This window comes from Anticarsia gemmatalis, chromosome 2, assembly GCF_050436995.1.
Source record: "Anticarsia gemmatalis isolate Benzon Research Colony breed Stoneville strain chromosome 2, ilAntGemm2 primary, whole genome shotgun sequence".
Taxonomy (NCBI): Eukaryota; Metazoa; Arthropoda; class Insecta; order Lepidoptera; family Erebidae; genus Anticarsia; species Anticarsia gemmatalis.
The window spans coordinates 6,073,590-6,101,516 of record NC_134746.1 but is presented as its reverse complement, the minus strand read 5'-3'; the positions used below and the strand labels follow the sequence as shown (position 1 = coordinate 6,101,516).

The following is a 27,927-nucleotide window of genomic DNA, read 5'->3' as shown; positions in this document are numbered from 1 at the left end:
TATCTATTAGTTTTTTCTACTTATTTGCAGAGGTGGCAACTAATGTTCTTGATTGCACATATCTAGCAGCTCTAAATTGTGTGTGTAAAGTGTTTATCTAAAGTAAAAGTGTGTAATAATTAAAACACCAAAAAGATTTTATGAATTTATTTCTTGATTTGAATAGTATAATATCTGTACGAATGCCTTTTGAGCATTCTTGTATAATTGTCAAATGCCATTTCGTTATATTTGCCATAGAAATGTTATACAAAACTCAACTGATCTTATAATAATTCTATCAATTATACATTTTACACTGTTCTGATGGAATCGCATGCGTTGAAATTCAGTGAACGTTTCTAACAAATCTATCTGCCAAATTAATGTATTGTTTAAGTCAAGGTAATAAAAATGCGTCATCACAAAATTTCGTATGTTTCAAAAAACAAATTTCGTCATCGAAATTTGATTAATTTGGCTGTTCTATTTCATTAACTTTCGAGCGATTATCACAATTATAAAATTAAGTGAATTCCCTGTCGAGTTGAATTTATTGCTGGTTGATGATATTTACAAGATTGCGAAACTCGCTCACAGTTTCAAATATGCACGTGTGATTATTATTAACCAGTATCCACTTTGTTACTAAAACACGAATCGTAGCGGTTCACCTATCTAAGATCAATCACATTTTATCTCGTTTCAACATAATATTGATAACTTTGCATTTTATAAAAGATACAAAACATTTCAATTATTAAGCTATTAAGAAAAGGGCCATCATACTCCCCTCTATCTATAACTCCATCTTTGGTAATAACATTAACAACAATCAGCGTTTTATCGACCAGGTATCTAATTATTCACAATGCTATTCTGTACTATATCAATCATTACATCTTGCTATTTTGGATGTTTAAATTCTTCTTAAAACCCATGATATAAAGCGACTGAATTTTAAAGCCAAAATAAAAACATAACACAATATCATTCACTTTTACATAACAACATAGCTTGATGTTTCAGTAAGCGATCAAATTTAATAACTAATTTTATCACATTATTAAATACTTGGTTTAATATTATCGAAATACGGTTCCTATGTAAAACGAATGACACCGAGTGTTTAAAATTAAAAACTTTGTTAATAGATCAATATACAGACTATCAGGTGTAAGCATTGAGCAAATTAAATTAAAATAAGGCACATGGTCTACGCGACCAAAATTTGAAGGCTCTTTAAAAATAAAAGTATTACGAAAATAATAAATACAGAATATCACGGAGGCTTTACGTTTGTAAACACTATAATGCGTAGTGCTAACGCGAGTGGCTACAGTGAGTGGCACACTACTGCGTCTGCGCCGCCTGATAGCCTGGATGTTACAACAATTTACCACTAGAAAAAAAGGAAAATATCATACAACCGTCGTGAAATATAAAAATAAATAACATTATATTACAAAGCAGAACATTGACATAGTGGCAACATTTTCCTGTTAGACTAGTCGTTAATACCTATATCTACATTTTCCACTGAATTAGAACTAAGTTTATTTTATTATAATAATACATCTAGCAAATAAAAAACTGAAATATTAAACATTGTTTACATAGTCAGAGTTAGGCCAATACGTGTTCTCTGGCCTTTATCGTTTGTTTTTGTTATACTATGTACATTTAGTTTAACTTCACTCATAAGTATTACGTGCACAATTATTTAAAAAAATCATGACTCCATATTAAAAGTTTCCTTATAATATTATCTAATATAAAATGACTGTTCATAAATATGTCACAACATTACGTAATGTTTATAAGTGAAGTGTTTTGTGATTATCTCGGTCCCTAAATATTGATGTTGGTGTTACGATTGCAAATTTTGCTTACCAAATATTTAAGTTTGTGTTACACCACGAGATGCGATGAGTAATTAAATTTTATTAATTGACCGGAAAACGGATTACAATTCATCTTTAAAATATAATTACGTTATGATGTTTTTTTTATTTAATTTATCGACTAATATGACAGAAACACATACATGTACATAGACGTAAGGCAAAATAATTGCAAAGAATCACGTGACTTAAACATTCCGCTTCATACATTGTAACGATATTAGGATTGCTGCTTTATTAGTGTCTGTGAAATAGTTTAATTAGTTGTGTCATATTTAACTATAAAATAGACTATAGAATAATAGTGAAACATTGTAAAAATTCATGACATACATAATTCATACTCTGTTCAGTATTCGTATAGAATTAGTGTTCCCGAGGCCTATAGGCTTTTAGGCTTTTTTTTAAGACTAGCCTATGCATGTGGGGCTACAGCGGAATAAAAGCCTAAAAAGTCTTTTAGGCCTTTAGGCTAGGCCTTTTTCATAGCCTTTTTTTTGTCCACCCGATGACTATAGGCTTTTAGCCTTTTTATAGGCTAGGCGCATATTAAAAAGGCTTGAAAGGCCTGAAACCTATATAGATTTTTCGTCCTTTAGGCTAGGTCTATTTTATTTATTATTCGAGTATAAAGTATAATAATCGTAAACTTAATGTTATGATTTAAAACCGCCCTTATGTCGGGGGCATAAGCGTTTACTTTGAGTGTCTGAGTATTAACCGTACATTGGGCGAGCGCGTATTTGATCTTACTCAAGCAAAGTTTGAATGTCGCACTGTCGCAAATAATGTATAACAAGTAGATACTTATTATTTCCAATTTCATTCTTCATTTCAGTTTTCATTTAATTTGAAAATAAATACAATACAAAAATACTTGTTTAATTCATACTAAGCCATAACCTGAACAATACCTATAGCCTTATAATAAGCCTACTACTCGAAAAATACTTCAGTCGGAAATAAAGCCTAAATGGCTATTTAGGCTTTTTTAAACCTATAGGCTTTTTAATATGAGTAGCCTTTTAAACACCTAGTAGGCTTTTTAAAATGAGTGGCCTTTTAAAAGCCTAGTAGTCTATCATGGCCATAAAAAAGAACTAATAGGCTTAATTTTAGGCCTAAAAGCCTATAGGCCTCGGGAACACTATATAGAATCATTGTTCATTATAATCAGTTATCGTACGGGCACTGCTTTCCTTCTGACGTCATAAAAGTTTAAAATCATATACATCGAAAGCTAACAAATGGCTGAAGCGAGCAAGCTATAGTAATTCAATCACGTGACTCTATAGATAGCACCTAGCTTTATATTTTGAAATACGATACTACTATATTATGTACTGTGTAAGAATAACATTTTATACTAATTCATTCCAAGTTCTCTGGGCTAAAAAGTAAAAAATTGCTATCTATCACTATTTTAAAATGCATCAGATGAGACTATTTTAATAAAAGCATATCCTCAATTGTTCATTTTATAAAATAGTTTATCAAAAACGGTCTCACATCGAAAATAATTACGTCGCAGCTCCACAACTCAATAACAGTTATTTCGCACAGATAAACAAACTTACTTCTAGAGGAGATTGCTTCTCATCACGTCGGTTAACTTAGGAAGATTAAATATTTGGGGACCAAACCACCCTCCACTCCGAGGGTACCTGCGCCGTCCGCGGACGAGCGCCAGGCGCGACGTCGACGACCTCACCCGTCGAGAGAGTACTACGACGATACCTATCAGCGAAATAATAAATACTATGGTACTTTTAAAGCGGAACCTGTAAGTTACATAAATAACTAAACGTAGCGCGGGAGGCGAGGACTAGAGGGCAGTTCACAGCGGCGGCAGCGGGTCGCGCGGCGCCGGGCCGGGCGGCGCCGGGGTGCTGGCGGGCGCGGGCGGCGCCAGCTGCAGGCGGCGCGCCGGCGGCTCGTCGTCCGCGGGCTCGTCGTCGTCGCCGCTGTCCTCGGCGCCGTCGCCCGAGCCCGAGCCCTCGGCGCCGTCGCGCGACTCGTCCTCCTCCTCGTCTTCTTCTTCGGGGCACAACTGATACGCTCTGCGGAATACGTCTCGCGTGAGAAGGCTATCCACTGTTACATATTAATATAATGGACCAGATAGTAAAAAAAAAAAAATCCCGCTACGACGGACGTACGAACGTATAACGACTACAGATTTATAGTGAACTTTAAAACAACAACAATTATAATCGATCGGGAGAAAGTGCAATACTAACTTTTCGAGCGTCTTTCTCGCAGAGTTGCTGCGTTCGAGGAAGTATCCGCTGGACGTTTCGTTCGACGTTCCGGGCGGAGACCACGTGCCGTAGGAGCCGTAACCGCCGGGACCGTACTTCTGAAACAATCGGAACTCATTAACGACGAACGGTGATACGGGAGCGAGGGACGCGTGTGTGAGCAGAGCGCGGTACGTACGCGGTCGAGCTCGTCCTGCAGCCAGGCCAGCAGCTGGCGCCAGCGCCGCCGGGCGTCGGGCGCGGCGCGCACGGCTCGCACGGCGGGCGGCGCGCGCGCCATGACGCCCACCAGCAGCTTGACGCAGGCGTACGCGCGCTTCTGGTAGTGGCCGCGGGCCCGCGCCGCCGTCTCCAGCAGCCCCGGCCGCTCCTCCGACACGCCCTGCGGACGAGCGCCGAGTTAGTATGTGTGATATCGCAGATCGGCATCGCCGAAGTCGGTCGGTCAGAGTGAGCGTGCACCTTGATGACGTTGTGTATCCGGTGCTGCTGCCAGCTGTCCTCCATGAGCAGCAGCGCGGTGAGCGCGTCGGCGTGTCGCCGCAGCTCGTGGCAGTACGCGTACGCCATCTGCCACAGCAGCTCGGCGAGCGCGATGCGCGACCAGCCCGCGTGCTCCCAGCACAGGAACTGCAGCAGTCTTATACCTTCTTCGCAGCCGCAGCACTCTTCCGTTAATTTCTTCATGTAGGTGCTGTAATATAACGGGTTATCTTTAGACGGTGGATTCCACGGATTCGGCGCAACGAAACGGCGCGGGACGATTTAACAATCCCAGCTCGACAAACTCGTAGATACACGATCACAAAGTGTAAAAAATTAGTTTTCAAAAGAATTAATTTGTCGAAAATTAGAAGGCACATATGAAGGGGAGCGAGAGTGTGACCGTACCCGGTCCTGTTGTAGAGCACGTCGGCGGCGGCGGCGGACAGCGGCGGGCGCGGCGCGTGCGCGTGCTGCGGCGGCGGCTCGGCGAAGGGGTTGGGCAGCGCCGCCGCCGCCTCCGCGCCGCCCGCGCCCGGCCCCGCGCCCGCGCAGCGCGCGCTCACGTCGCAGCACCGCACCAGCGCGCACACCACCTGCGACACACACAGAGGTGATTGGTTAAGTTACGGTAGAACGTGACAACCGGAGAGTATTACGATATTTTACGACGCCCGGTACGTTACCTGATGTATTTTGGCAGACTCGGGGTATTGGTATTTGCCCATCGACGAGTTAGAATCGTCCATGCACACCGACAGCACGACGTCCAGGACCTTCAACTGTAAAAGAAAAACATCCGCGTGACTCTCGGTAACCGACAAAACGTTTCGATTGCAATGAAACGCTTTTCAATGTCGAACATACCCTGAGCAGCTGGTGCTTCTCGCTGAGGCCGAGGCTGGCGTAGGTGTGGAACAGGTTGTAGAGCAGCGGCAGGTGGCGGTGCGCATGCGCGTCGTTGTGCGGCGCCGCCAGCAGCGCGCGCGCACTACACAGCAGCTGGTCCGACAGCGACCCCGCCTCCTCGCGCGAGCTCCACGACCCGTAGCCGTTGCTCACTGCACCGGGGAATCACCACTCATTATTAATACGTTCGGTACACAGAATTCATAATAAACGTTTACTAAGATACAAATTATGTTCTAAATGACACATAATGTTAAAAATCCGCATACTAACTAAACAAAGTATAAAGTATGTATACCTGGTGGGTCTTGCACGGAGAAATGCGCTAAGAAAACGATGATTTTCATAAAGACTATTCGCACTTCGGCGGTGGGACAGGACAGCAAGTAGTCGCAGAGTCTGTGTGGATGCTTGAAGAGATCGGTCGCGAACCACGTCCTCACTGCTAGTGAACATCTCAGGTGCTGACAAAGTATATCGTGCCTGGAACGAATAACATAACTTAATACCATATTTTTTTTTTAAGATACCGCGCTTAAATTTGCATATTGCCACCAGTATATGATGCGTAATATCCTTTCAATTTACAAATAAATATATAATAAAAAATAATTTAATATAATATTGTATGCATACCAGTCTGCAGCTGGTCCACGAAGCGTTTTCTTCGTACGGAATCCTACTTGGAATAAGAATTTGGTAGCTAGTTGTACTGATAACATTGACATTTCTTCATGCTCTGGTCCCTGAAAAATAATAACACTTTAATATTGCTTTACGTGAAATAAGTGTAATAATTTGAACACATAGAGTAGGGTCTAGAGACCAAAAACATAGCAGGATCTGAGAACCTCGCCAAATTTTTGACGACTATTAAAAATAACAGTACAACAGAATATTATGTCAACATACCCATACAGCGCTCTGTGAGCCCGGCAACATTTGCAGTCGAATACAGCACAGTTTCTTCATAAAATTGAAGTGTTCAAGACTGAACTGGTCTTGGTTGTGGGAAAATGCAATATTACTGCGCCTCACGGATAACCAAATCGGCCTGGGGACAGAACTCTCCCTGAAAGTAAATAAGGAAACAATTAGTATTTCGGCAAAAAAATTAAAAAGCAATGACTAATAATAATCTCAGAATTTGTAACAAATCAATTCAAGAACAAATTTACAAGGCAGGTGCTTACTTCAACGTCATACTCTTCATAGATTGTTCGAGTACTGATGTTTCTATTGTATCCTTCCTGGTATAAAACAGCATGTACGCGTTCCACCACCTCTTCTGCCGCTTGTATGACACCCTCTTTAACATGGGATCAAACACCTAAAAATGTAAGCAAATCACATTTCATTTGGAAACCATAAAAGGAATAGACTAATTTAAGGTTGTTTTCTATAACCCATTTTTGATAAGCAATTCTAAGTGACATTAGTCAATGCTAGATTTTATTTTATAATAATAATCAGTATCTTAGATAATTTCCTGTAACCTTAGATAGCAATCTATGTGTAATCTTTGACAGGAAATTGAAACCGGTTGTAAGAGAACAGATCAATGTAAGCACGTACCTCGCCCATATACTCGCCGCCGAAGCACTGCGCCTTCATCTCTTCATCGTCGTGCATGCCACACTCGGACACATCGCCGTCGTCTAACTTCACCCACCGACCTGTTTCACTGCCGTTATCCCTGTACAAACAATTAACAAAAATAATGTAATTAAGTTTTTAATTGACTATCTGGAATATCTAATATAATACTTGGGGCATTATAAACGTACGAACTACGTCATGTTAATTTACTGAGTCTATCGCTCGCACTTACACATTTTCACAATTCCTTGATTCTTTTAGTTATGATATAGTTCACTGATTATAATATACTAGCTGACCCGCGCAACTTCGCTTGCGTCACATAAAAGAACCATAATTTTCCCCTTTTTTGTAACATTTATCACTGGTACTCTGCTCCTATTGGTCGTAGCGTGATGATATATAGCCTATAGCCTTCCTCGATAAATGGGCTATCTAATACTGAAAGAATTTTTCAAATCGGACCAGTAGTTCCTGAGATTAGCGCGTTCAAACAAACAAACAAACAAACAAACTCTTCAGCTTTATAATATTAGTATAGATGTACTAATAGAAAAGCTAAGGGAACTGAATTATGGTCGACATATTCATTTACGATCTGAAGTGATGTGCTAAAAGCTAGATGCACTCACCGGTTTATAGTCATAGAACAATAGTTATTTAAGCTGAAAATGGCAGGGCACGAAAATGTCACATTTTTATTGATAAAGTTCTACATTTGACAAAGAAAGTATAAAGAGATACGTTACCTAAGTAGCACGTAAGAGTAGTAATGTCCACCGGACGCCTGTCCCGAGTGTACAACGATGCCGCTGAGCTGGTAGTGTGTCTCCGGCGCGCGCTCCTCGCCGCCCTCCCACAGAGACGCGTCTCCTTCCGCCCGAGCCAGGCCCCACGCTAACAAATGAACAAACATATTTTTAACCCCCGACGCAAAAAGAAGGGAGTTATAATTTTGACGTGTCTGTGTGTGTGTCTGTCTGTCTTTGGCATCATAACGCTCGAACGGATGCATTGATTTTAATTTAGTTTTTTTGTATTAAAGGTTACTTATGTGCGAGAGTTCTTAGCCATGTTTGATGAAAATCGGTTGAGCCGTTAAAAAGTTGTAGGGGTAAAGTGAGGTGAGGAGAAAAATTTACTCGGATGGGTCTCAAATAGCTTCGTAGGATGAGAAAGTTGGTGGTGGGAATATTAGAATGGCTTAACACGTTCGCTGCCCCTGACGCGTATGTGCGTTCTACAAAACGCACATACGCGTCAGGGGCAGCGAACGTGTTAACCTAACTAGGCAATCTAAAAAAAATATGAAAAATAATTATAATATTGGGGGTTGTTGAAATTCTTAATTTATAGTTACATAATTAACAAACCATATTTTATAAAAAGGCTACTATCTAAGTACAGTTTTTGTAAAAAGCCAATTACCTGTATATGGTTCGACGTCCAATTCTCGAGGAAACTCAAAGTAGTCATTAAATTTTATTGCACATACTTTTTCGAAATCATATTCGAATCTCTTCAACTGTATAACTAACACTGGAGGCAGTTTGTTTAGACATAATCGCTTCACTGTCACTACCTGCAAATAATAAACCGCATAATAATAATTGCAAATAATAAAAGCTCTGTTATATTTTGTCATTACTTACAATATAACAAATTTACTTGTAGATCAACAACAATATAACAAGTTAGTACGCTCGCGACCAATTTCATAAGTCGATCGAAACGTCGGGGGACAAATAAGGTATGTTAACTTTAAAATTTACATCACATTTAAGACCCATTTCATTCCATATTCTAGTATTACTTTGGACAAAAGTAATACAGGAATGTGAAATGGGTTTTTAAGCGGCAATAGTTTTAAAACTTTAAGCTAGTTAAAAGTGACCTTACCTTTTTATTGCACTTGTCACAGTGGTAAGCGTCAGCACCCTCTAACAACTCTCCTCGCACATAAGCTTCTAATGACTCCTGCAGACGAGACATGTTCCTTATGTCCAGCGACACTACGCTGAACGGCTCTTCTTTACAATACCTGATTAACAACACAGAAAATTAATAACGTTAAATGTTTTCCTTCAGTGAATCATGGTATCTTCATAATTTAGTTATCTACTCATGGCCCATTTTTTTTTCTACCCTGTGTAACGACGTGACCAACGTCATAATTAAAACACCGCAAAAAATTAAAGGTACACGCGCCCGCAACGGACCCACGTTTCTGCGAGCGACAAATAGCATGATAGGAAAAGGGCCATAAGTTAAAGTAGGAACCAGCTAAGAACATATAAATGTAGTAATCTTACAAATAAGTTTACAACTGCTCTTTAACGCTAGCGAGAAGGAATACATACGTATTGTAAAGTACTCACCTGTGAGGACAGCCTTTACAAATTTTCTGATCGGAGTATGTTCCTCCCATAGTCTTAGCCATGAGTTGTTCAGTGCCTAATGATTTGAGCGCCTCGTCTAGTGACTCCACTAACGACATGAAGAACTCCACTGCATCTTGCTGTTCACGTAGATTTACTGGTTCGCCTTGTAATCTGAAACCATTTAATCTCATTAGCTGAAATTTCAACGTAGCTCATGATATTATTTATTTACGATTGCGGCTAGTTTTCAGCATGCAAGCGATTAAATACAATGCCCGGTATTTAAGTTAAGAGTTTAATAAGTAGTTTAATAAGTCCTAAGAGCCCCTTCAGACTACCGTTTGTCCAGTGTAGGCGTTCGATAAACGTATGCGTAATACAGACACCGCGACAAGGGGTCTACGCCGATTGAAGGCAAGTGCGGATCTTACATAGGTAAAACGTATCCTTACCTAAAGTGCGCCCAAAGACCACGAGGAATATAATATTGAAGTTTACTGTAGTGCAAGTGAGCGAATATCGCCTGTACTTGTTTTAAAATTGTGATGTTGTAGTCAGTGTTGCTCTGTAACAATACATGTGCCACAAATTAGAAATATTATGGAAATATTTACAATATTTGTAACAAAATTTTATAACATTCATAATAAGTACCTCAATGTTATTCTCTACTATACTGTGATGGTGACTCTCGCCAGAAAAATCTTCATTAGGATCAGTTGCAGCACCTGTAAATACCCTGTGTTATTTACCAGAAAAAATACGTTTATTTTGAATATTACCAGAATGATTGCCTAAAATTCTTTTTATCCTATATTTACCAATTACCTATATCCTATTTGCTTTCGATCCATGGTTGTTTGGCGAGCTAGGCGAGAAATATCTTAAGCAGTACCTTGTACAGAGAGCAGCGCGTCCCTCACAGCCCGCACGCAGTACAGCTGCTGCAGCACGGAGTTCATGTAGCACGTGGCGCCCGCGTTCTTCAGCCCCACCAGCCCCGCCGGCGGCCGCGGACCCACGCACGGCATGTACTCCCACTCTGACAGCGGCATGCTTTTATCTGGATATGATAGTTTGATTAGAAATAATCGTCATAATTACTAATAATTATCTGTAAATTTTGCTTGATTTAGTTTAATTTTTGTCAACATTGTTGACGAAAAATTGATTTTGAACTGGCTCGCAATTGTTTCTTTGCGGTTTTTCACAACATAGACCGAATTCGTCAGAAATGAAATAGTGGTAAACTGACCGCTGTAGAACATCTGTTCGAGCAGGTGTGCGAGCGCGGCCATGTTGGGCACGCAGCCGTGCACCAGCGCCAGCAGCAGCTCGGTGGCGGCGGCGGCGGCGCCGGCCGAGCGGCACAGCGGTGGAGCTGGTTCAGTCCCCGCCGCCTCGCCGCCGCCGCCCATGCAGCACCACGCCCACGAGTACGGCCATAGGAACTCTGTCGTCACTTCCTAATGACGAAACATACTTATTAACGTTCCTTTAAAAAAATACCGTTAGTGCGGAACGTGTTCGTTATGGTTCGGTTAAATAGATGATCTTCTTTTGAGTGTGAGTATATCGGCGATAAAATCACAACATAATAAAATTAACCGTGTCTAAAAATAAAAATTAAACTAACCTTGATGAGGCCCGAGTCTTTGTGGTCGGAATGCGCTCCGTACTGATACTTGACTTGAGCCGGAACGTGGGCGAACAACTCCTTCGTTAGATTCAGGTGACCTTCGAGGAGCGTGTCGTCCAGAGTTTCACGATTCGCCCGCACCGCCCGGAGCCACGCCACCTGCGTATTCGAGAATTAGTGGATCTCCGTAACCAAAACAAAGTAGCAATGTCGCAGGGATAGAGTACGCACCTCAGCGGCGAGGTCGCGGCGCGTGCGCTCGGTGGGCCCGGCCAGCGCCACGAGGCGGCACAGCAGCTGCAGGAACTGCATGGCGTGCGCGGGGTGCGCGGCCAGGCGCTGCAGCGTGCGGGGCGGCGGCGCCGCGCCCCCCAGCGCCGCCAGCGCCGCGCGCGCCCCGCCGCCGCCGCCCCACGCGCACATCGCCAGCAGCTGCTCCGCGCAAGACACGCGCACCTGTAACACACACGCGCTGTCACTTCCCACCAAATAAAACTCAGCGATCACTTTACAACCTACGGCACCCGTTGCATACCATGTGCGTTCTAGGAACTTTGCCTCGTCTACGCGTCGTTTGGAACGAATGAGTGATTTGCGAAACTAGATTGGACAACTAAAATTTTAGAAGAGATCGAAACGCAAGTGACGTTCGATTGCTACAATAATAACGAATGGCTCAATGCGCTTCTTAATGTTACAACACACGAAGTTTCTAATTCTTAATTAAAAAACATCAAAAATAACTGCTATCGACCATACCGATAAATCATACGTACATAAAAGTGAAGCACTATCACTAACGAGTAACATTTTAAAAAGAGAAATTCCCGTTTGTTATATGGCTTTACTCAATCTTTCTCAGTAAATTCCCTAGTTTTATCACACTGCAAACTAAATAGGGGATTTCCTTGAACGATACAAACATAACTCGAAAAAAAATAAAAAGGCCAAAAAATAGTAGTATCAATATCTTCTGTGGTGCATATAATTTTATTTACGTATAATTTTTTTAATTAAAAAACTCTCCGTACATACAATATTAAATGACATTATAGTCACAATAACTCACTTGAGGATTGGGGCAGTCGATCATCAGATAGAGGGCCGTGTCTTGCCACCATGACTCGTGTAGTAATGACTCCAAGTGGCCACCCCCTAGAGCCATGCAGATCGTCACCACCTCCATGCACTCACGAACAACTACATAATAAGAAATAAAAAAATGAGTTTACCCGATTCACCAATAGATGGTGTTTATGTGATCAGTCTTTCGATATTCTGTTGTACTTACGCGTGACGTCATCTGGGTGCACAATACCGCTCATCTCGGCGGGCTGCGCCACAGAGTAGGCGAGGCTGTAGAGTGCCCGCACTGTGGCCATCGTGGGCAGTCGCCACCACACCAGCGTGGAGACTGACTCGCTGTCCTCACCGCTCATTATTACCTTTACACAATATACACTATTAATATTGAACTTGATATAACACAGATAGATGTATAGGGATAATTAATCTATGTACCTGTTGTCCCAAAGTATTAGCCAACTTTTCTGCGATGGCTTTAACAACTAATTCACAGCTGTGACTGGATTGCGTTTGAAGTGCTTCACGTAAAATTGTCACATCCATCCTACAAAACAAAAAAATGCTATTATAACACCAATCTTTTAGATACATCGTAACAAGTCACAATCGTGTTAGTGGTTACCTGAAATCCTTATCCACACTTATATCTGATCCGTCTGGAGCGAGTATTTCAAATAGATGTCCCAACGTGTATAGTGCTAGCTTCGCCAACCTGACTAGAGCTAAATAACCCACTCTGAAATACATACGCAAAATTAAAAATAATACCAATATAACACTATAATGACTTGTTTGGTTTTTAAAAGCATACATACCTCCTAGTATGTGGCGCAGCTCCTTGTAAAAAATCTTTATCGGATAAACATTGTACCAACAGTGGGGCCTTCTTTACACATGCTATCTGAAAACTGCGACTTCTATCCAGTCGCGTCTCGGACGATGGCATCACCATGCTATATAAAACCTAAATATTAATAAATAATATTGTGTTATTCCATGTTTGCAAGTACTTATATCATGAATTTATACATCATACAAATACATACTTCTACGTTATAAGCCACGGTAGGTGGCGCCGGGCCGTAAAGCATGTCCCTCAGTCTCGTGTCTTCTCTGCATAGCAAAGCCTCGGTTAGTTTTTCAACCTAAGATAAAAAGTTACTTCTATAGTACGTCATAATATCTCGCAATAAGACATAATTGTGGAATAATTTCAATCACACTTACTGTTAGCTTGTGTGCTGGACAGATTTGTGAGAGTAAATGCGCTGCTTCTGTTAGAGGTCCATGATTTTTGGTTATACCTATATGTTCCAACTCTAAAATAAACGGCAAGTACCACGATCCTTGCGCAAATAGCTGAAAAACAAGAATATAAACAAGGATTTAATTTTGAGCTTTCAATACACCAATTACTCATTCGCTCAGTACAGAAATGTTATACTTACAACGCCAGGTAATGCATGTTCCGGTGTAGGTGAGTGCGGAGACGACGAAGTACTAGAGTCGCTACTGGACTCGTTTGAGGAGCCACACCCGCCACTACCACACACTTGCCCATCGTACACCTGATGTATCAAATATGCGTTAGTTATCATATCACTAACTCAATGCACTGTTCAAATATTTGATAAAAAAGTATTACCTTCGCCACAATCACAGTTTTGTCTCTGAGCGGTATTTGCGAAAGTATTTTTCTATCGTGACTAGAATCTAACAACTCTCCATTAACATACAGCTCCAACTTATTTACATATAGTTCTAACTTTATATTACTTTCTGAAGGACATTTGAGCCTAGAACAAATAAATTTGATGTTATTTTGCACATAATGAAATCAAGCATCCTTATATGTAAGTCTAAAGAGCCAACTTACCTCCTCTGAATAGTGGTACGTAACGAATGCACCGTCTCGTTCGAGTGTGAAAATAACTCTACATCCTCTACTTGTCTTTGGCCAGTTTGAAAATTAAATCTGACTATTATAGTACACTGCCTGCCTCGACCGGACCTGTAGATCGGCAGGATCTGCCGCTCCGCTGAAAATCTTCTATCACATTCGTTTATATATTCTTGTATGGCACGAATCACTCTACACATCCTCGTACAGCCCTCTGACGAATCTGGGGGAAAATGTGAGCGTTTAGTATCTTAAATTTCATACATCTATGGATCAGTAGGGAGGTTAGTGAGGTGGCAGGTACCTTCGTGTGCCTCCATCTCCTTCTGCATGCGCTGCGTGCGCGCGCAGCAGTGCGTGAGGAAGGCCTCGTGGTGCTGCGCGGGCGCCAGCGCCGGGCCCACGCACGTGCACACCTCGCGCAGCAGCTCCGTGCCGCGGCACGAGATCTCGTCCGAACACTCCGTTATTACCTATGACACCACGAGGACACATCACTAACACGACACTAAATACTAATCCACGAAATCATCTTCATATCACATAATGTTTACAATTAAAATAGTGCCTATATCAATATTTTATGATTCTCTTGAAATAATAGACCCGTTTTAATGATATACTAGTTGACAGTTAATATTTTTTTAACAAAAGCTAGCTATATAAATTATGAACATTAAACTCACCCTCCATAAGTAATCTAATCCTATGAGATCTGCATCGTTAAGTAAAAAACTTCTTCTCTTTACTTTTAGTTTGCCCTCTTTGGCATTTACAGCTTTGAAAAACCTGCAAATATTATTTAAAAAATATTGTTGTTTATAATAAAACAAAATGTATAGCATAATATAGTCCTATATGCAATTAATAAATAATAGGATACATACCGCTCAAAACACTTGATACCGGCGTGGGTTAGTAAGTTTGGTGGTAATGTCATAATGTTCCGTCGAAAAAAATGTAGATTGATATTAGGGTCTAAGTCTGGCTCGTCCCCCATTAGTTTGCTAAACCATCGAAAACAAGCCTCGCGATCTCCCAAGTGTGCCGGCCTCTCTGCTAAACATATCCAGATTTGTTTCGCCTAAAAATACACACGGCACAATCAATATTGACGTGAATAATTCAGACAGAGCATTTCTAATTTATTCTAGATTTCAAGGTTTTACTTACCTGTTCCGCGCACAGCCATAACTGTCCATCTTTTAACAAAAACCTTAAAAAGCTTAGTCTTTCGTGAACTTGAGATGAATGTGGATACCTGCCGTCTGGGAGCCAGTTGTCCCAATCGATCTCGCCGTCTTCTAAAAATGCAAACACCCTTGCAGTTATACAAAAAAAATCTTACTAACCAATAGTAATAATTGCTATACTCGGCCCATTTCAAACGTGCCAACTAAGTCATGTCATTTTATCGGAGTCTCTCGCTCGCACTAGTCACATTCATTTCATTCTTTTGATTATGACGTAGTTCGCACGTTTGTAACGGCATAATAGTTATCATGTTAAAACAAATGAATGTTACCGGCAAGTTTGTTCCTGACAGCCTCCATGTAATGCGTGAGTGAGTCAGTGACGAGTATGACGAGGGAGTGTTGCGTCTGCAGCCTGTCGATGAGCTCCTGCCGGGTGACGTGCGGCCGCAGCCCCGTGCCGCCGCCCGCCTCGTAAAGACAACAAATCTCACGCATCATTTTAAGTGCCGGCAGTACCCACTTCTCATTGGTTTTCAATTCTTCTACACACCTATATTAAACCACCAAATTGATCAAATCGAGTGTTATTTTACATCCGTAATAACAAATGAAAAGTAAATAAAATTATCTTACTTGTCCAACCAAAGAGTCTTCTGTGCGTCACGGTCCTGACTACAGCTATAATCCAGTATTTTATTGAGGTTCGCTAGCGCCACATCCAAGATCTCCGTAGGGACTTCTTCTGAATGTGCCAAATTCCAAAACAGTACTAATACCTGCAAATAGAACGTAAATAAAAACCTCTACATTCCATGAAAAATGTTTAAGAATATTCCATTAGGAATAATACTTACCTTGTTTGCCATAACACCATCCTTGTCATCCTCTGCAAGCCTTCTTATCACTTCTAGTAACTTATCACTCTGCTTTTTACTTGACGTAGCCCAACTCGCCTGCAAACATGTTCTTGGTTAACTTACATGACAGTCACCATCAGAAAATAATGTATGTCTAAAATCTATGAATATAATCGCCAGTTGCTGCGAGGAAGTGAAATAGAAATTTAGAAAAGAAAGTGCAGGAGACTTAACATCAGCGGCGTGGATCCGTTTTGACACTAACATACCTTTCCTATATCTCTAGTATTACTCACAGCGACTTGCGGCTAAATTCAGACACACAACATTATTTGGCGCGTGCCAAAGTGAAATAAATCATACTCACATTAAAACAATCAAACAGATGATCTAGTTGATCAGGAGTAAAGTCCCACGCAAGTTTAGCTAGCAAGTCGTGCAAGTTCTTGACGATCGCCTCGTGCTTGCCGTGCTGGGCCTTCCATATTGCGTCCAGATCATCTCTGGTGAGCGAGTTCTCTTTGATCATAAACCTAAGCATTTTCTCCAATCGCTCTACGTATTGGGGCTGATGAAGTGAGTCCCGTAAAACTATATCCACTACTTTGTTTTCACGGATCCAATTCTGGAATTACATTTCAATCGATTATTGCATTTCCCAAAAATGTTCTTAACAATAAAATATTATTAATAAGTCAAGTTCTTACTGTGATGACTGCTGGCGTAAGCCACTCTGGTTTTGGTTGTTGTGAGAATGTACTGATAAGTTGATTGATTTCATTCAATGCCGACATTTTTCCATTGAAAGATGACATTTGTAGTAACCGTAAAATCATTTTTAACCGAAACATTTCAAGAGCTGAAAACAATATATCAATTTAAAGTCACATAAGGAGCACTACGAAGGACATAAAATAAAATTTTATAGAATATAATTTTATAGTTTGATATAATATGTTAGATTCAAAGCAGAATGGTCTTAGTAACGAAAAAAAATAATTTTACAAATTCAGCTTCTTTTATAATCTCAGTCTCTGAATAAAAAAAGTCTAACCAACCAATCTTGTTCTAAAATGGAAGGACAAAACAAAATAACACAAAAAATAAAACATGTACAATAGTCTTCAAGAACGTTGTGTTTGACTAGCGCTGTTGACTTGCAGATATGTTGAGTATGGTTTGCGGTAACAGTCGATGTAGCGGCAAAGGGGAGATAACCAATTACGCCCCTTAGCAGCTACAGGGAATGCTACCGACCCATGAGTATCGACGACCACTCGACGATGCACCTCTTCATTTCACTCCTAACACAATCGAAAATATGATGAAATTGCCCTAATCAACACTGTGAAAATAATTTCGCGATAATAGGCATGACCACTATTTTTATTATTTTGTCCGTCTGGTAGATTGTAAAAAATAAAATACACATATTTTTTTCTTTTTGTACAAAATCAAATAATAATAATTGAAAAGTCTCATGATGTCACCTTAAAGTTGAAAATGTACTACAACGTGACGTTAGAAGCCCCCTCTTAATACTTTAATGCTTAACTTAACTAAGCCTTAATATAGTTCTTTGATGAAAAAGTAACCTGCGGGGGCACTGCCGTGCATATGATATTTTGTATATGATATTTTTTACAATCTACCACACGGAGAAAATTTGTCATCATCCCTATTAGGCAACGCATTAAGTCTGTAGGAACTAAAGTAAGACAAATGTCCAAATGATTACAACTTGTAATCGTTTGGACACCTGTCACATGCACGCATACTTTGTTAAACTTGTAATTTACAAGTATAACAGAGTATGCGTGCATAATACCGCATAATAAAATTTCGCAATGCGGGTTAAGCCAATTGATGAATTACTTTCTTTGGAACGCACATCTGTCAATAAATAATTATTAGTATAGTATAAGTGTATCAAATGAGTACTTACATTTTAACAAACTGTGATGGTGGGGTGTTTTCACTGAGACATATTTACATGCGCGTATTAAACAAGAAACAGTGTCAGTCTTATTCTCGCTACCACGCGCTTCGCGCTTCAGCTCCTCGTCCGTTAAACTCTCCAAAAGGGTAGGAATACATTCCTGAGAACAAAATATAATCATTTATTCATATAGGTCAAATGTTGACATTTATGATGGTTGTTACAATTACTAAATCTATTACTACCTCGGAAAGGGAGTGGAGTCTCATGAGAAGCGCTCAGAAAGGAACTCATCACTATTATTTTAGATTAACGATTTTTAAAATTTACAATATGTTAATGTATTATGTATATAGTATATGATAATTCTCTTCTCTTCATCATAAAAGGAGCTCAGATGCCTGAATACATGAAAGCAATGACAGTGTCGCTCGTAATACTCACAAGTACAGGTAACAGGTAGGTGGTAACAGTGTGTGATGTGAGTAGTTCGTGGCACAGTCCCAGCGGCCGCAGCAGCTGCCACACCGCCGCCACGCGCGTCTCGCCACTCGTCGGCTGCTCCAGCGAAGACGGCTGTTCACTTCGCGCTGGCGTTGAGAACTAAAAACACCGCTTATTGTAATATCATATTGGCTGCATAAATTTAAAATAGTAAATACCTAATTTCTAATGTATTTGAATTAACGTTAACATCGCGGACAAAATTTGCCAAGATCACAACTTGCATAAATTATTAAAAGGTTTCAATGACTGCAATAATTTGGTAACAGATTTGTTTTGTATAATATATAAGCTCCAAAAAAAGTGCATAAACGCAAATAGCAATTCATTGTTATAGCTACTGAATTACAGAAGCCCTATCAATATGCTAATCATGTTTCAAGACTGATTACAATAATACATACTTCACCATTATCAGCTATCACGGGAACACTTTCTGTACTATCAACTTTATCACATATTTTGTTTTCTTCATTCTCTTTCTCTGTTATTTCTGCAGACACTTTTTCTTCGGAGTTGACAGATGCTGTTAGGTCCGTCTTTTGAAACCCCATTATCGTTTCAAAACGCTCCCTAATTTTCACGAAGCCACCTGCTTGCCCAAATCTGTCAAAACATATAGATTAAGTAAAAATAGTGCAGTAAATAGCTTTGTTTGTATATGCATATAAAAACGTAACATATATAGAGCATTACTGGTTAATAAATAAAAAGTAGTCAAGAAGTAAATGATACATACACATTTACTAGATGGACCAGCCATCCTCTGGGCGTGCGGTGGTCCTGTGACCTCGCGAACACTTCCGCCTCCTGAGTGGTGCCCTGACCAGGAGATGTTACCGCAAGACCTTCACTAGTTCTAGATGCATTGAATGTATGAAACCTGAAATATACATGTTTTATTTATACTTGTTTGAAAATGTAATAAACAACATATTGTAATGTATCATATCTTTTAATCTAATCAATTAATTGCCATCAGAAAAATCTGTATTTATAACATCTTTGTGAATAAATTATTACATATTATAATGACATACTAATTCAATATGTAATTCATTCAACCTATAAGAATCAACTACAAATATTATAAATCAACAAAAACAATAAAATTAAACATTAGTAGTAAACACATGTTTCTTAAATTATTGTTCTTTTAAAACCACAAGAATACAAAAAAGTTTCTTACTTATTATTGGGATTAAACGCCATAGACAATAAATGCAAAAATCTTGGATCATCAAGTTTCATCACACAGAGTTTGACAAGCTTTTCACAATTTGAACGAACACATTGTTGAATGTTGTTCTTCCAAGATGAAACTGCATCATCTGTTAGTATTTTTGTGAAGGAGACTGAGAGGGCATCGTTGTAAAACCTCTGACATGCTGGATTGTTTTTGTCTTCACCTGAAGAAAAATATTAATACATAGTAGAAATGATACATATCACTTTGCAGCATGATATCTCTTTACTATGAGCATTAGCAGTTACCCTTCTAGTTCTTGTTAATCAAACTACTACTTGTTCCTACTACTGTATACTATGCACTAAATATTTTTATCCAAAGAGTTTATACAACAGATAAAACAATGTTATACCTATTTATAATTTAGAGTCATAATAATGTCTAGGAAACATAAGTTGAGTGCTCATTTCAGAATATTATCAACTGTTATAAACGGCAGTACTAATATCAAATTAAAAGAGGGGAATTCCCATTTCCAAAAAACATAACACAGATTTTAACTCAGCCTAGTCTCAACTAGACCTTACATGATGCAACACTAGGAAATAAAATGATGATATGATTTGCCTAAAAACTATTTTCTTATTTTCAATGATATAATAAAGAAAAGAATGATTGTCAGAAGTCACCTTGATGCTTTACATAATACTAGATATGATATGATTAATATCTGACAGCAAGGATGTCCTTTCAGATGACATTGCCACGTCACTGTTATAATTAAGGCACAAATCATAAACCTTATTGGTAATCCAATTAGAATTTATTAAAGATAATGTTACTTACCTCTTGTTGCCAGCTCCGTGGCAGCAACAAGGAGTGCTTCCAGCTCCTGTTCTGGCAAAACAGGCACAACCCAACGGGGATGTGAAATCTTCTCCTCCAGTGCCTTCAGTTTTGCCTCGGGGAATGCCATCTAAAAACAATTACCATTTCTTGCAATTTCACTTTTTTTAATGCTTCATATTTGTTTCACTTATTTATATAAGGAATTGTTTCTTCTATCAATTAGGTATTTCATATTCAGACAAATATGGGGCCAAAATATGTTATAGCTAACAGCACAAATAACAAAATACTGTAATTGCCTCACATAGTGTTAGCCAAAAACAGTGATACATAAAATCTAGTTGCAATATCTCTTATTAATATCAAAACTGTAATGGAATGAAAGGTTTTTTATAAGATAAAAGAGAGATAAATAATTGTTTGACTAACAGATTCTTCTAAAGGGGCTTCTTGATAAGCTACACTTGCAAGTGACAAACAAGGTTTATTGATTTCTATGTTTGTTTTTAGCTGCACTGTTTTGTAATAGCTTTAATGAGTGATTGTAAATTACATACTAGTGTTTTTGTTGAAAAAGTAATAATATTAACAAAGTTATGATGATAACAACATTATGGGAATTAGAAGTTATTATAGAAATTATGCTCACCTCCCCTGGCATCTGTTCTTGTTCTTTCATTGATATTGTCATTATTTCAACATATGATTAATCATTGCAACCTTCTGTAAATAAAAATATGATGAACCAACACCTAAGTTTTATCATACATACAATAAATTATTGAAATTAAGACAGGATATATTATGATAGACAGTGACTCATCTAAAATTTATGCACTGATGGTATTTTAATACAATTCATAGAAAATCTATTTTAAATGCTACCTATAAACAATCTACCACAATATATAGTTGATCCAAGTGTGCTGTGCACAAAGCAGGTGTGCTAAAAAGTGCAAAATGTACACAATAATTGAAAATTTATTAATTAATGTAATTTACGAAAATTGTTACGGGATTATTTCGCACTTGGATAAATGGACACAGATAATTTCTAAATAAATTATTTAGAAAATTCGGACTCCAAAACGAATGTTGGGCCGAAGTCTTATACTAAGTCCACACTTCTCCAGAAAACTATTGACTTACGTCGCGTGACTGGACCAAACTACGTTAGTATAAAGTAAGATTTATAATTGACTGAATAGCACTGATATTTTCATAATTAAGAAACAGCAGCAGTAAAAATAGCAAGTCTTTATCGCAATATTGGTGCGACACAAATCAATCAATTTTTCTTTAAAACTTTTAAAGCTTATGTAATTTTGATCCTTTAAACTGTTAGTTCTAAATATAAGTCTGACCATGTAGAACTATTCTAATAATAAAGAATTACTACACTTGCCCTACCCACAGTAGAAGATCTACAAAATAATAATTCATAAGATCAGCCGGCGCGACAAAATGGCGTCATTATCCCAAACAAGACAAAGCAAAAACTGTATAAAATTTGTCAGGAGGAGGAAAGAGGGAAGCAAAAAATAAAAGATAATTAAACATTTTACCTTTGCTTTTGTCATATGTTCAATTTATAGAAAAGATCTTGAAATAAACCACCAAATTTATTTCACTAACACTTTTTTTGACGTAAGATAAGTAAGAACGAAAATAGTTTTTATTTGTTTCAGTTCCTATCAATTTGCTAGGCAAAGGTATACCACGGCACAGCCTTTCAGCTATGTTTTTTAATTTTGTCTACTGTACACCATAGTTGCTGTTTCATATGGTTTCTGATATCGATAAAAATGTTTACATCACTACTAACTTGAAACTTGACAAGCAGTGGTACCATTTTGGCAAAAATATCATTGAGCCCAACGAGAATACAATTTAAAACGCCATAGACTATACTAGATAGATTGATCAAGTAGGAAAGCAATTTGGGTTCGGTGAATGTAATCTGCGAAGTAAATACACGGGGTTAGTTAGATGTTTTCGCTGTGTTTCTTTCATCACTAGCGGTGTTTATTATACTCATGAATATATAAAATAGACATTCAAAATGAGTTTCTCTAGTGACGAAGTGAATTTCCTTGTGTACCGTTATTTACAGGAATCGGGTATGGTTCATTGAACTTTCAGACGCTTACACTGATATTATAATATGTTAGGGCTCCGCTACTGTTTATTTGATAAAATACTTAAAAGTTTACTTGTTATTCTTTGTTATTCTCACAATAAATAAACTATGTCATGAAGAAGTTAATAGAGTATTCAAAAATTACTATATCCAAGCCAGTATATAGGTTTTATAACTTGCCGCACTATTTCATGACAGATTAACTTCTACTTCATAAAAAACCCTAATACGCTGTTATTTATTTCAGGATTTCACCACTCTGCATATACTTTTGGTATAGAGTCTCATATATCACAGAGCAACATCAATGGAGCACTGGTGCCTCCAGCAGCTTTGCTTAACATTCTACAGAAGGGATTACAGTACACAGAAGCAGAAATTACAATTGGAGAAGATGGTACATATATTATGTTATCCATTGTATTACATTTGTAAAGAATGTCAAAATTTATAAGTTATTGTATCCCGAACAAAATAAATCTTTTGCCATGTGTTTGTGAAAACACGAGTGAGCTGGTTGACTGCAAACATTGAGCCATAGACTTCTATACAAATTTTATACTAGGTGTAATATGAATTTCTCTGTAACAAAGTATGATATGCAAGCTTCATAAAATGTGTTCATATGTTTTTAGGCACTGAAACACGTCTCACAGAAAGCCTAAGTTTGATTGATGCTGTCACCCCTGATATTGTTGCCGCTAGACAAAATGCTCACAATGCACAAAAACAGGCTATCAAAACAGATCCAGGCTCTGGGGGAGAGCATAATGGTGTTGATGTAAGTATACTTTTTTTTTTAGGGGTAAGACCTAAACAATGTGCAAATACTTTAGCAACAGCATGATAAAACCTTTGTTCCTTTTCTACAATCTGAGTTATAAGAACTTTTAGATCAATTTAGGTGATTTTGTATAAATATTAGCTTCTGCGAATTGTAACAACATCATCCAAGTGAAAATATTTTTGGGCGTAAAAAAATCCTACATGTTAATGAAATTATAAACTAGATACCTCATTGAAATCCATTAGGTAGTGTTTGCTCACAAACTTTAGCATTTATAATATTAGTTGCACAATGCAATATAACATATTTATAGCATACCATCTATTAGACTACTGTCTATGGACAAGATATAATTATTTATCTTACCGATATTATTGAGTAGAAATATAAGTCTAATTGTTCCCCCAGGGTACAAGTTGCAGTACAGCCACCACAGCGGGTGGTGAGGCAACACCTAGTGCCCCAGAAACAATGGATGTGGATCAATCTATTGAGATCCCTGCAAGCAAGGCTACAGTACTGAGAGGTCATGAATCTGAAGTATTCATATGTGCCTGGAACCCAAGCACAGATTTATTAGCTAGTGGCTCAGGAGACAGTACAGCCAGGTAAATATTTCATCACCATACTTTAAAACACGGGTTCCCAACCTTTTCTTAGTCCGGGACCACTTTTATATTATTCTTGTCAGCAGGGACCACTATGTAAGTCTATATTGAACATAAAGTGTTACAATAATTGTGAAAATTTAAATTTTTAAATCATTTGTAGATCATATTTTGACTTCCACATACCATCAGTGATCCCTGGAGCACTGGTTGGGAACCGCTGCTTTAAAATAACCTGTCTTCCACAACTATAGTTCTGTTGGTACTCATAAACAGTTTATTTCTAATAAGATTTTTCTAAGTATGAATCTCTTTTTTCAGAATATGGGACATGTCAGACAATCCAGCAACTACTCCCAATCAGCTAGTTTTAAGACATTGTATTCAGAAAGGTGGTGCTGAAGTACCAAGTAATAAAGATGTCACTTCTTTGGACTGGAATGTAAGTTCATTCTGCATATTGTAGTTTCAGTATTGTTCTTCGTTTTTTAATTGAGTCTCATAATGATGTCTCTATATAAAAACATATAATATGCAACTCTTTTTTCAGTGTGATGGTAATCTTCTAGCAACTGGATCATATGATGGGTATGCTCGTATCTGGACCACAGATGGTACTCTAGCTTCCACATTAGGGCAACACAAAGGCCCTATTTTCGCTCTTAAGTGGAATAAACGTGGAAACTACATTTTAAGTGCAGGGGTAAATATGAAAAGATAATAAAATGGCTTCTTGTATTAACAAACACTTGACATGATTATTTATGTATTTTGGTACATTTCAGGTTGATAAAACAACTATTATATGGGATGCATCAACAGGCCAGTGCACACAACAGTTCTCATTCCACTTGGCACCTGCTCTAGATGTTGACTGGCAGACAAATACTTCATTTGCATCCTGCTCTACAGATCAATGTATTCATGTTTGCAAACTAAATGCTGACAAACCTATTAAAAGTTTCCAGGGACATACTGTAAGTTTTTTTTATTTCAATTTGTTTAGGAAATGTAATATAGAAATGTAGACTCTGGTATAATGATGCATTATTATTTATTACAGAATGAAGTCAATGCTATTAAATGGGACCCTCAAGGACAGTTACTGGCATCATGTTCTGATGACATGACATTGAAAATCTGGTCTATGAAACAAGACACATGTGTACATGACTTACAAGCTCATTCAAAGGAAATTTACACAATCAAGTGGTCACCCACAGGGCCTGGCACCCAGAACCCTAATATGAATCTGATCTTGGCTAGTGCATCCTTTGATTCTACAGTGCGCTTATGGGATGTTGAAAGGGGTGTGTGCATTCATACTCTGACAAAACACACTGAGCCAGTTTACAGTGTGGCATTCTCACCTGATGGCAAGTTCCTTGCAAGTGGTTCATTTGACAAATGTGTGCACATTTGGTCCACGCAAACTGGTGGGCTTGTACATTCATACAAAGGTACAGGAGGTATCTTTGAGGTTTGCTGGAATTCCCGCGGCACGAAGGTCGGCGCTAGTGCTAGTGACGGAAGTGTGTTTGTGTTAGATTTGCGTAAACTATAACAACAGGCCTTACCGGCTGTTAGGGATACTGTTTGTATATTTAACCATAAAAAGATCCGGAAATAAAAATATCCCTCAACCAGACTTACATACAAGATAAATGGACTTTTAAAAAGAACAGTTTATTCAATTGTAAATCAAAGGCAATAATTATAGTAGATGAATATCATAACAATGTATCACAGTTCAGTATAATTATACATATAAAGGCATGTTTAGAATTAAAAGTTATAGAGCATTGTAATTTTTATAAAATTTCAAATTGCCATAGTGTCTAGAGCTTTATATATTATTGGTATTGGTATTGTAATTTGGCGATACTAGCAATTTATGGTCGGTGTCATCATATCTGAGTGATTATTTGCTAACTAAGCAATAATATTATGACAGATTTCATTGTACTCTTTCTGTCATTTCACCTTTTGTATAATAAACTATCTACTTGTGATGAGACTGGCACTAAATAAACTATTGCAACTGAAGACCACAAGCTGTATGTAAGATAATATTTGTGTATGTGTCTGTAGTAATGTTGCTAATTGACAAAGTTGTAAACTTAATTAATCTTATGAAATATACAAAGGAAGTACCCACATAGGAAACACATAATTTTTTCTATATTTCTATAAAATAGCCAACCACTTTTTTCCATATTATAATGTAATTACTTAATTTTTGTTACTTGTGTAATAATAGGGATAATTATATATAAAAAATAAAAATCTATTAATATGTAGTAAATATATTTATTTTATTTTTTAATTCTGGTTATTGCATCATCATATAAGACTGTTCAATACTAGTCATGTCGCTCAAGTTGTAGCAGAACCACATGCTAGTTCATAATACAATATCCAGATCTCCGCAAACAACATTAGCCATCTCACAAAATCATTCTTCTTATTTGTATTTGCCTGCTTGTTTGTGACCTGATCTATGTCATTGGTCTTTTGTAAGCTAATAGATCTTCATGCTGATACAAAGAATGTAACTTTTCATACAAAAATTTAAAGAAATACAATAAATTGTCATATTGTCCTTCATAAGGCTGGCAATGTGGATGATTTACATGTGCACTATGTATTGGGTAATGGTTTGTGAGGAATGAATTATAAGATTCACTTCGACCCCAAGCACATAGATGAATTTCTAACAGTAGTTGGTGCAAAGCTTCAATAGTTGATAGATACCATCTAGGGCTACCTCGCTGATGACGCCAGAATTGTGAAGCCCTATTTTGTAAAACTATTTTAGGAATTCTTTGAAGCCTCTTATCAGCATAAATTCCTCTACTCTGATTCCAAGTACTGTCTATCAGCACCACTCTTTCTATTGGCAATTTATCTACATGAAATATTTCATCATTTTCACTTTCATTCAATACTTTTGTCATCAATGTGCCAACATTATAACCTGATGGTAATTCTGCTAGTAAGAGTTCAGAATAGCTAGGAGTATTTCTTTTGCCTGTAAATAGTTCTCGAACAGTTCTTGCCTCAGCACCAGGGTAAAGTAAAACTGTTCTTCCATCTAAGGTATATTCTGGCACATCTGGATATGTATAAACATTCACATCATGTGGTGCGAGAACTGCTGCATGAGCAGATGTGCTTTTGCCATCTATTTCACGTCGATGCTTTATAATATCCACTTTTATCGGTAGCTAAAAAAGAAAAACCGGTTAACCCTTTCTGCATTCTGTAAATAATGTATGAGTGTATCTATTTTGAGTTAGGTTGTATATTACCTGACACACTGGAATTCGTCCTTCGAGTTGTGAAACTGGTACATAGCATGTATAACAGAAATACATTCGTGATTTCCCACAACGTGGACAAGCACTACGGCTGGCTAATTTCTCCACTTCATCTGCATTTGTTATTATCATTCCTTCAAACGGTTTATCGTCGCGATTACGCGCTTCTGGGCTTTTGGGGTTCATTATGTCTTATTTACTTACGTATTCGTATCCTCTCTAAGTCAACATTGACTGTATTTAAGTGTACCTTATTAAGGATACCGCTAAAAATCCAATAACTGTTATATTAACGATAGTTTACAAAGAATCAACATAACCTAAAAGTCAAAAGTGTACTTTGACATATGACGCGAGTGACGGCTGAGCTGACAGATTATACCATAAACTAAACAAA

The 27,927-nt window shown here is 38.2% G+C and overlaps 3 protein-coding genes across 7 annotated transcripts; 1 reads left to right on the top strand and 2 right to left on the bottom strand.

The window, feature by feature from the left end:
* Positions 1 to 132: 132 nt before the first annotated feature.
* Positions 133 to 22,438, bottom strand: faf (ubiquitin carboxyl-terminal hydrolase-like faf). Of its 5 annotated transcripts, none has more exons than XM_076126858.1 (49): positions 22,241 to 22,438; positions 21,325 to 21,398; positions 20,673 to 20,802; positions 19,827 to 20,046; positions 19,377 to 19,520; positions 19,042 to 19,243; positions 18,578 to 18,736; positions 18,140 to 18,293; positions 16,902 to 17,053; positions 16,562 to 16,819; positions 16,192 to 16,290; positions 15,971 to 16,113; positions 15,667 to 15,887; positions 15,315 to 15,445; positions 15,029 to 15,225; positions 14,828 to 14,930; positions 14,446 to 14,614; positions 14,118 to 14,364; positions 13,887 to 14,037; positions 13,690 to 13,809; positions 13,469 to 13,600; positions 13,288 to 13,386; positions 13,057 to 13,205; positions 12,864 to 12,977; positions 12,677 to 12,785; positions 12,447 to 12,600; positions 12,225 to 12,355; positions 11,387 to 11,611; positions 11,153 to 11,314; positions 10,772 to 10,982; positions 10,412 to 10,579; positions 10,171 to 10,244; positions 9,969 to 10,081; positions 9,514 to 9,687; positions 9,035 to 9,176; positions 8,564 to 8,717; positions 7,885 to 8,032; positions 7,112 to 7,232; positions 6,730 to 6,845; positions 6,449 to 6,608; positions 6,173 to 6,282; positions 5,835 to 6,019; positions 5,495 to 5,688; positions 5,314 to 5,409; positions 5,036 to 5,223; positions 4,607 to 4,838; positions 4,323 to 4,526; positions 4,124 to 4,242; positions 133 to 3,943 (listed from the first exon to the last, which is right to left on the bottom strand). In XM_076126858.1, exons 2-49 carry the CDS (start codon positions 21,364 to 21,366, stop codon positions 3,721 to 3,723), a joined length of 7,449 nt encoding a protein of 2,482 aa, XP_075982973.1. In that variant the 5' UTR covers positions 21,367 to 21,398; positions 22,241 to 22,438; the 3' UTR covers positions 133 to 3,720. The 5 variants fall into 5 exon arrangements, with proteins under 5 accessions (XP_075982973.1, XP_075982940.1, XP_075982964.1 ...); XM_076126825.1 differs by having other exon boundaries at positions 6,730 to 6,866; positions 22,241 to 22,437; XM_076126849.1 differs by having other exon boundaries at positions 4,124 to 4,239; positions 6,730 to 6,866; positions 22,241 to 22,436.
* A 152-nt stretch (positions 22,439 to 22,590) lies between these two features.
* On the top strand, positions 22,591 to 26,515 carry ebi (transducin beta like ebi). Its single transcript, XM_076126801.1, has 8 exons — positions 22,591 to 22,795; positions 23,063 to 23,212; positions 23,451 to 23,596; positions 24,011 to 24,210; positions 24,532 to 24,652; positions 24,761 to 24,913; positions 24,996 to 25,187; positions 25,274 to 26,515. Exons 1-8 carry the CDS (start codon positions 22,738 to 22,740, stop codon positions 25,772 to 25,774), a joined length of 1,521 nt encoding a protein of 506 aa, XP_075982916.1. The 5' UTR covers positions 22,591 to 22,737; the 3' UTR covers positions 25,775 to 26,515.
* On the bottom strand, positions 26,514 to 27,895 carry LOC142981122 (tRNA-uridine aminocarboxypropyltransferase 1). Its single transcript, XM_076126813.1, has 2 exons — positions 27,522 to 27,895; positions 26,514 to 27,437 (listed from the first exon to the last, which is right to left on the bottom strand). Exons 1-2 carry the CDS (start codon positions 27,714 to 27,716, stop codon positions 26,709 to 26,711), a joined length of 924 nt encoding a protein of 307 aa, XP_075982928.1. The 5' UTR covers positions 27,717 to 27,895; the 3' UTR covers positions 26,514 to 26,708.
* Positions 27,896 to 27,927: the final 32 nt, after the last annotated feature.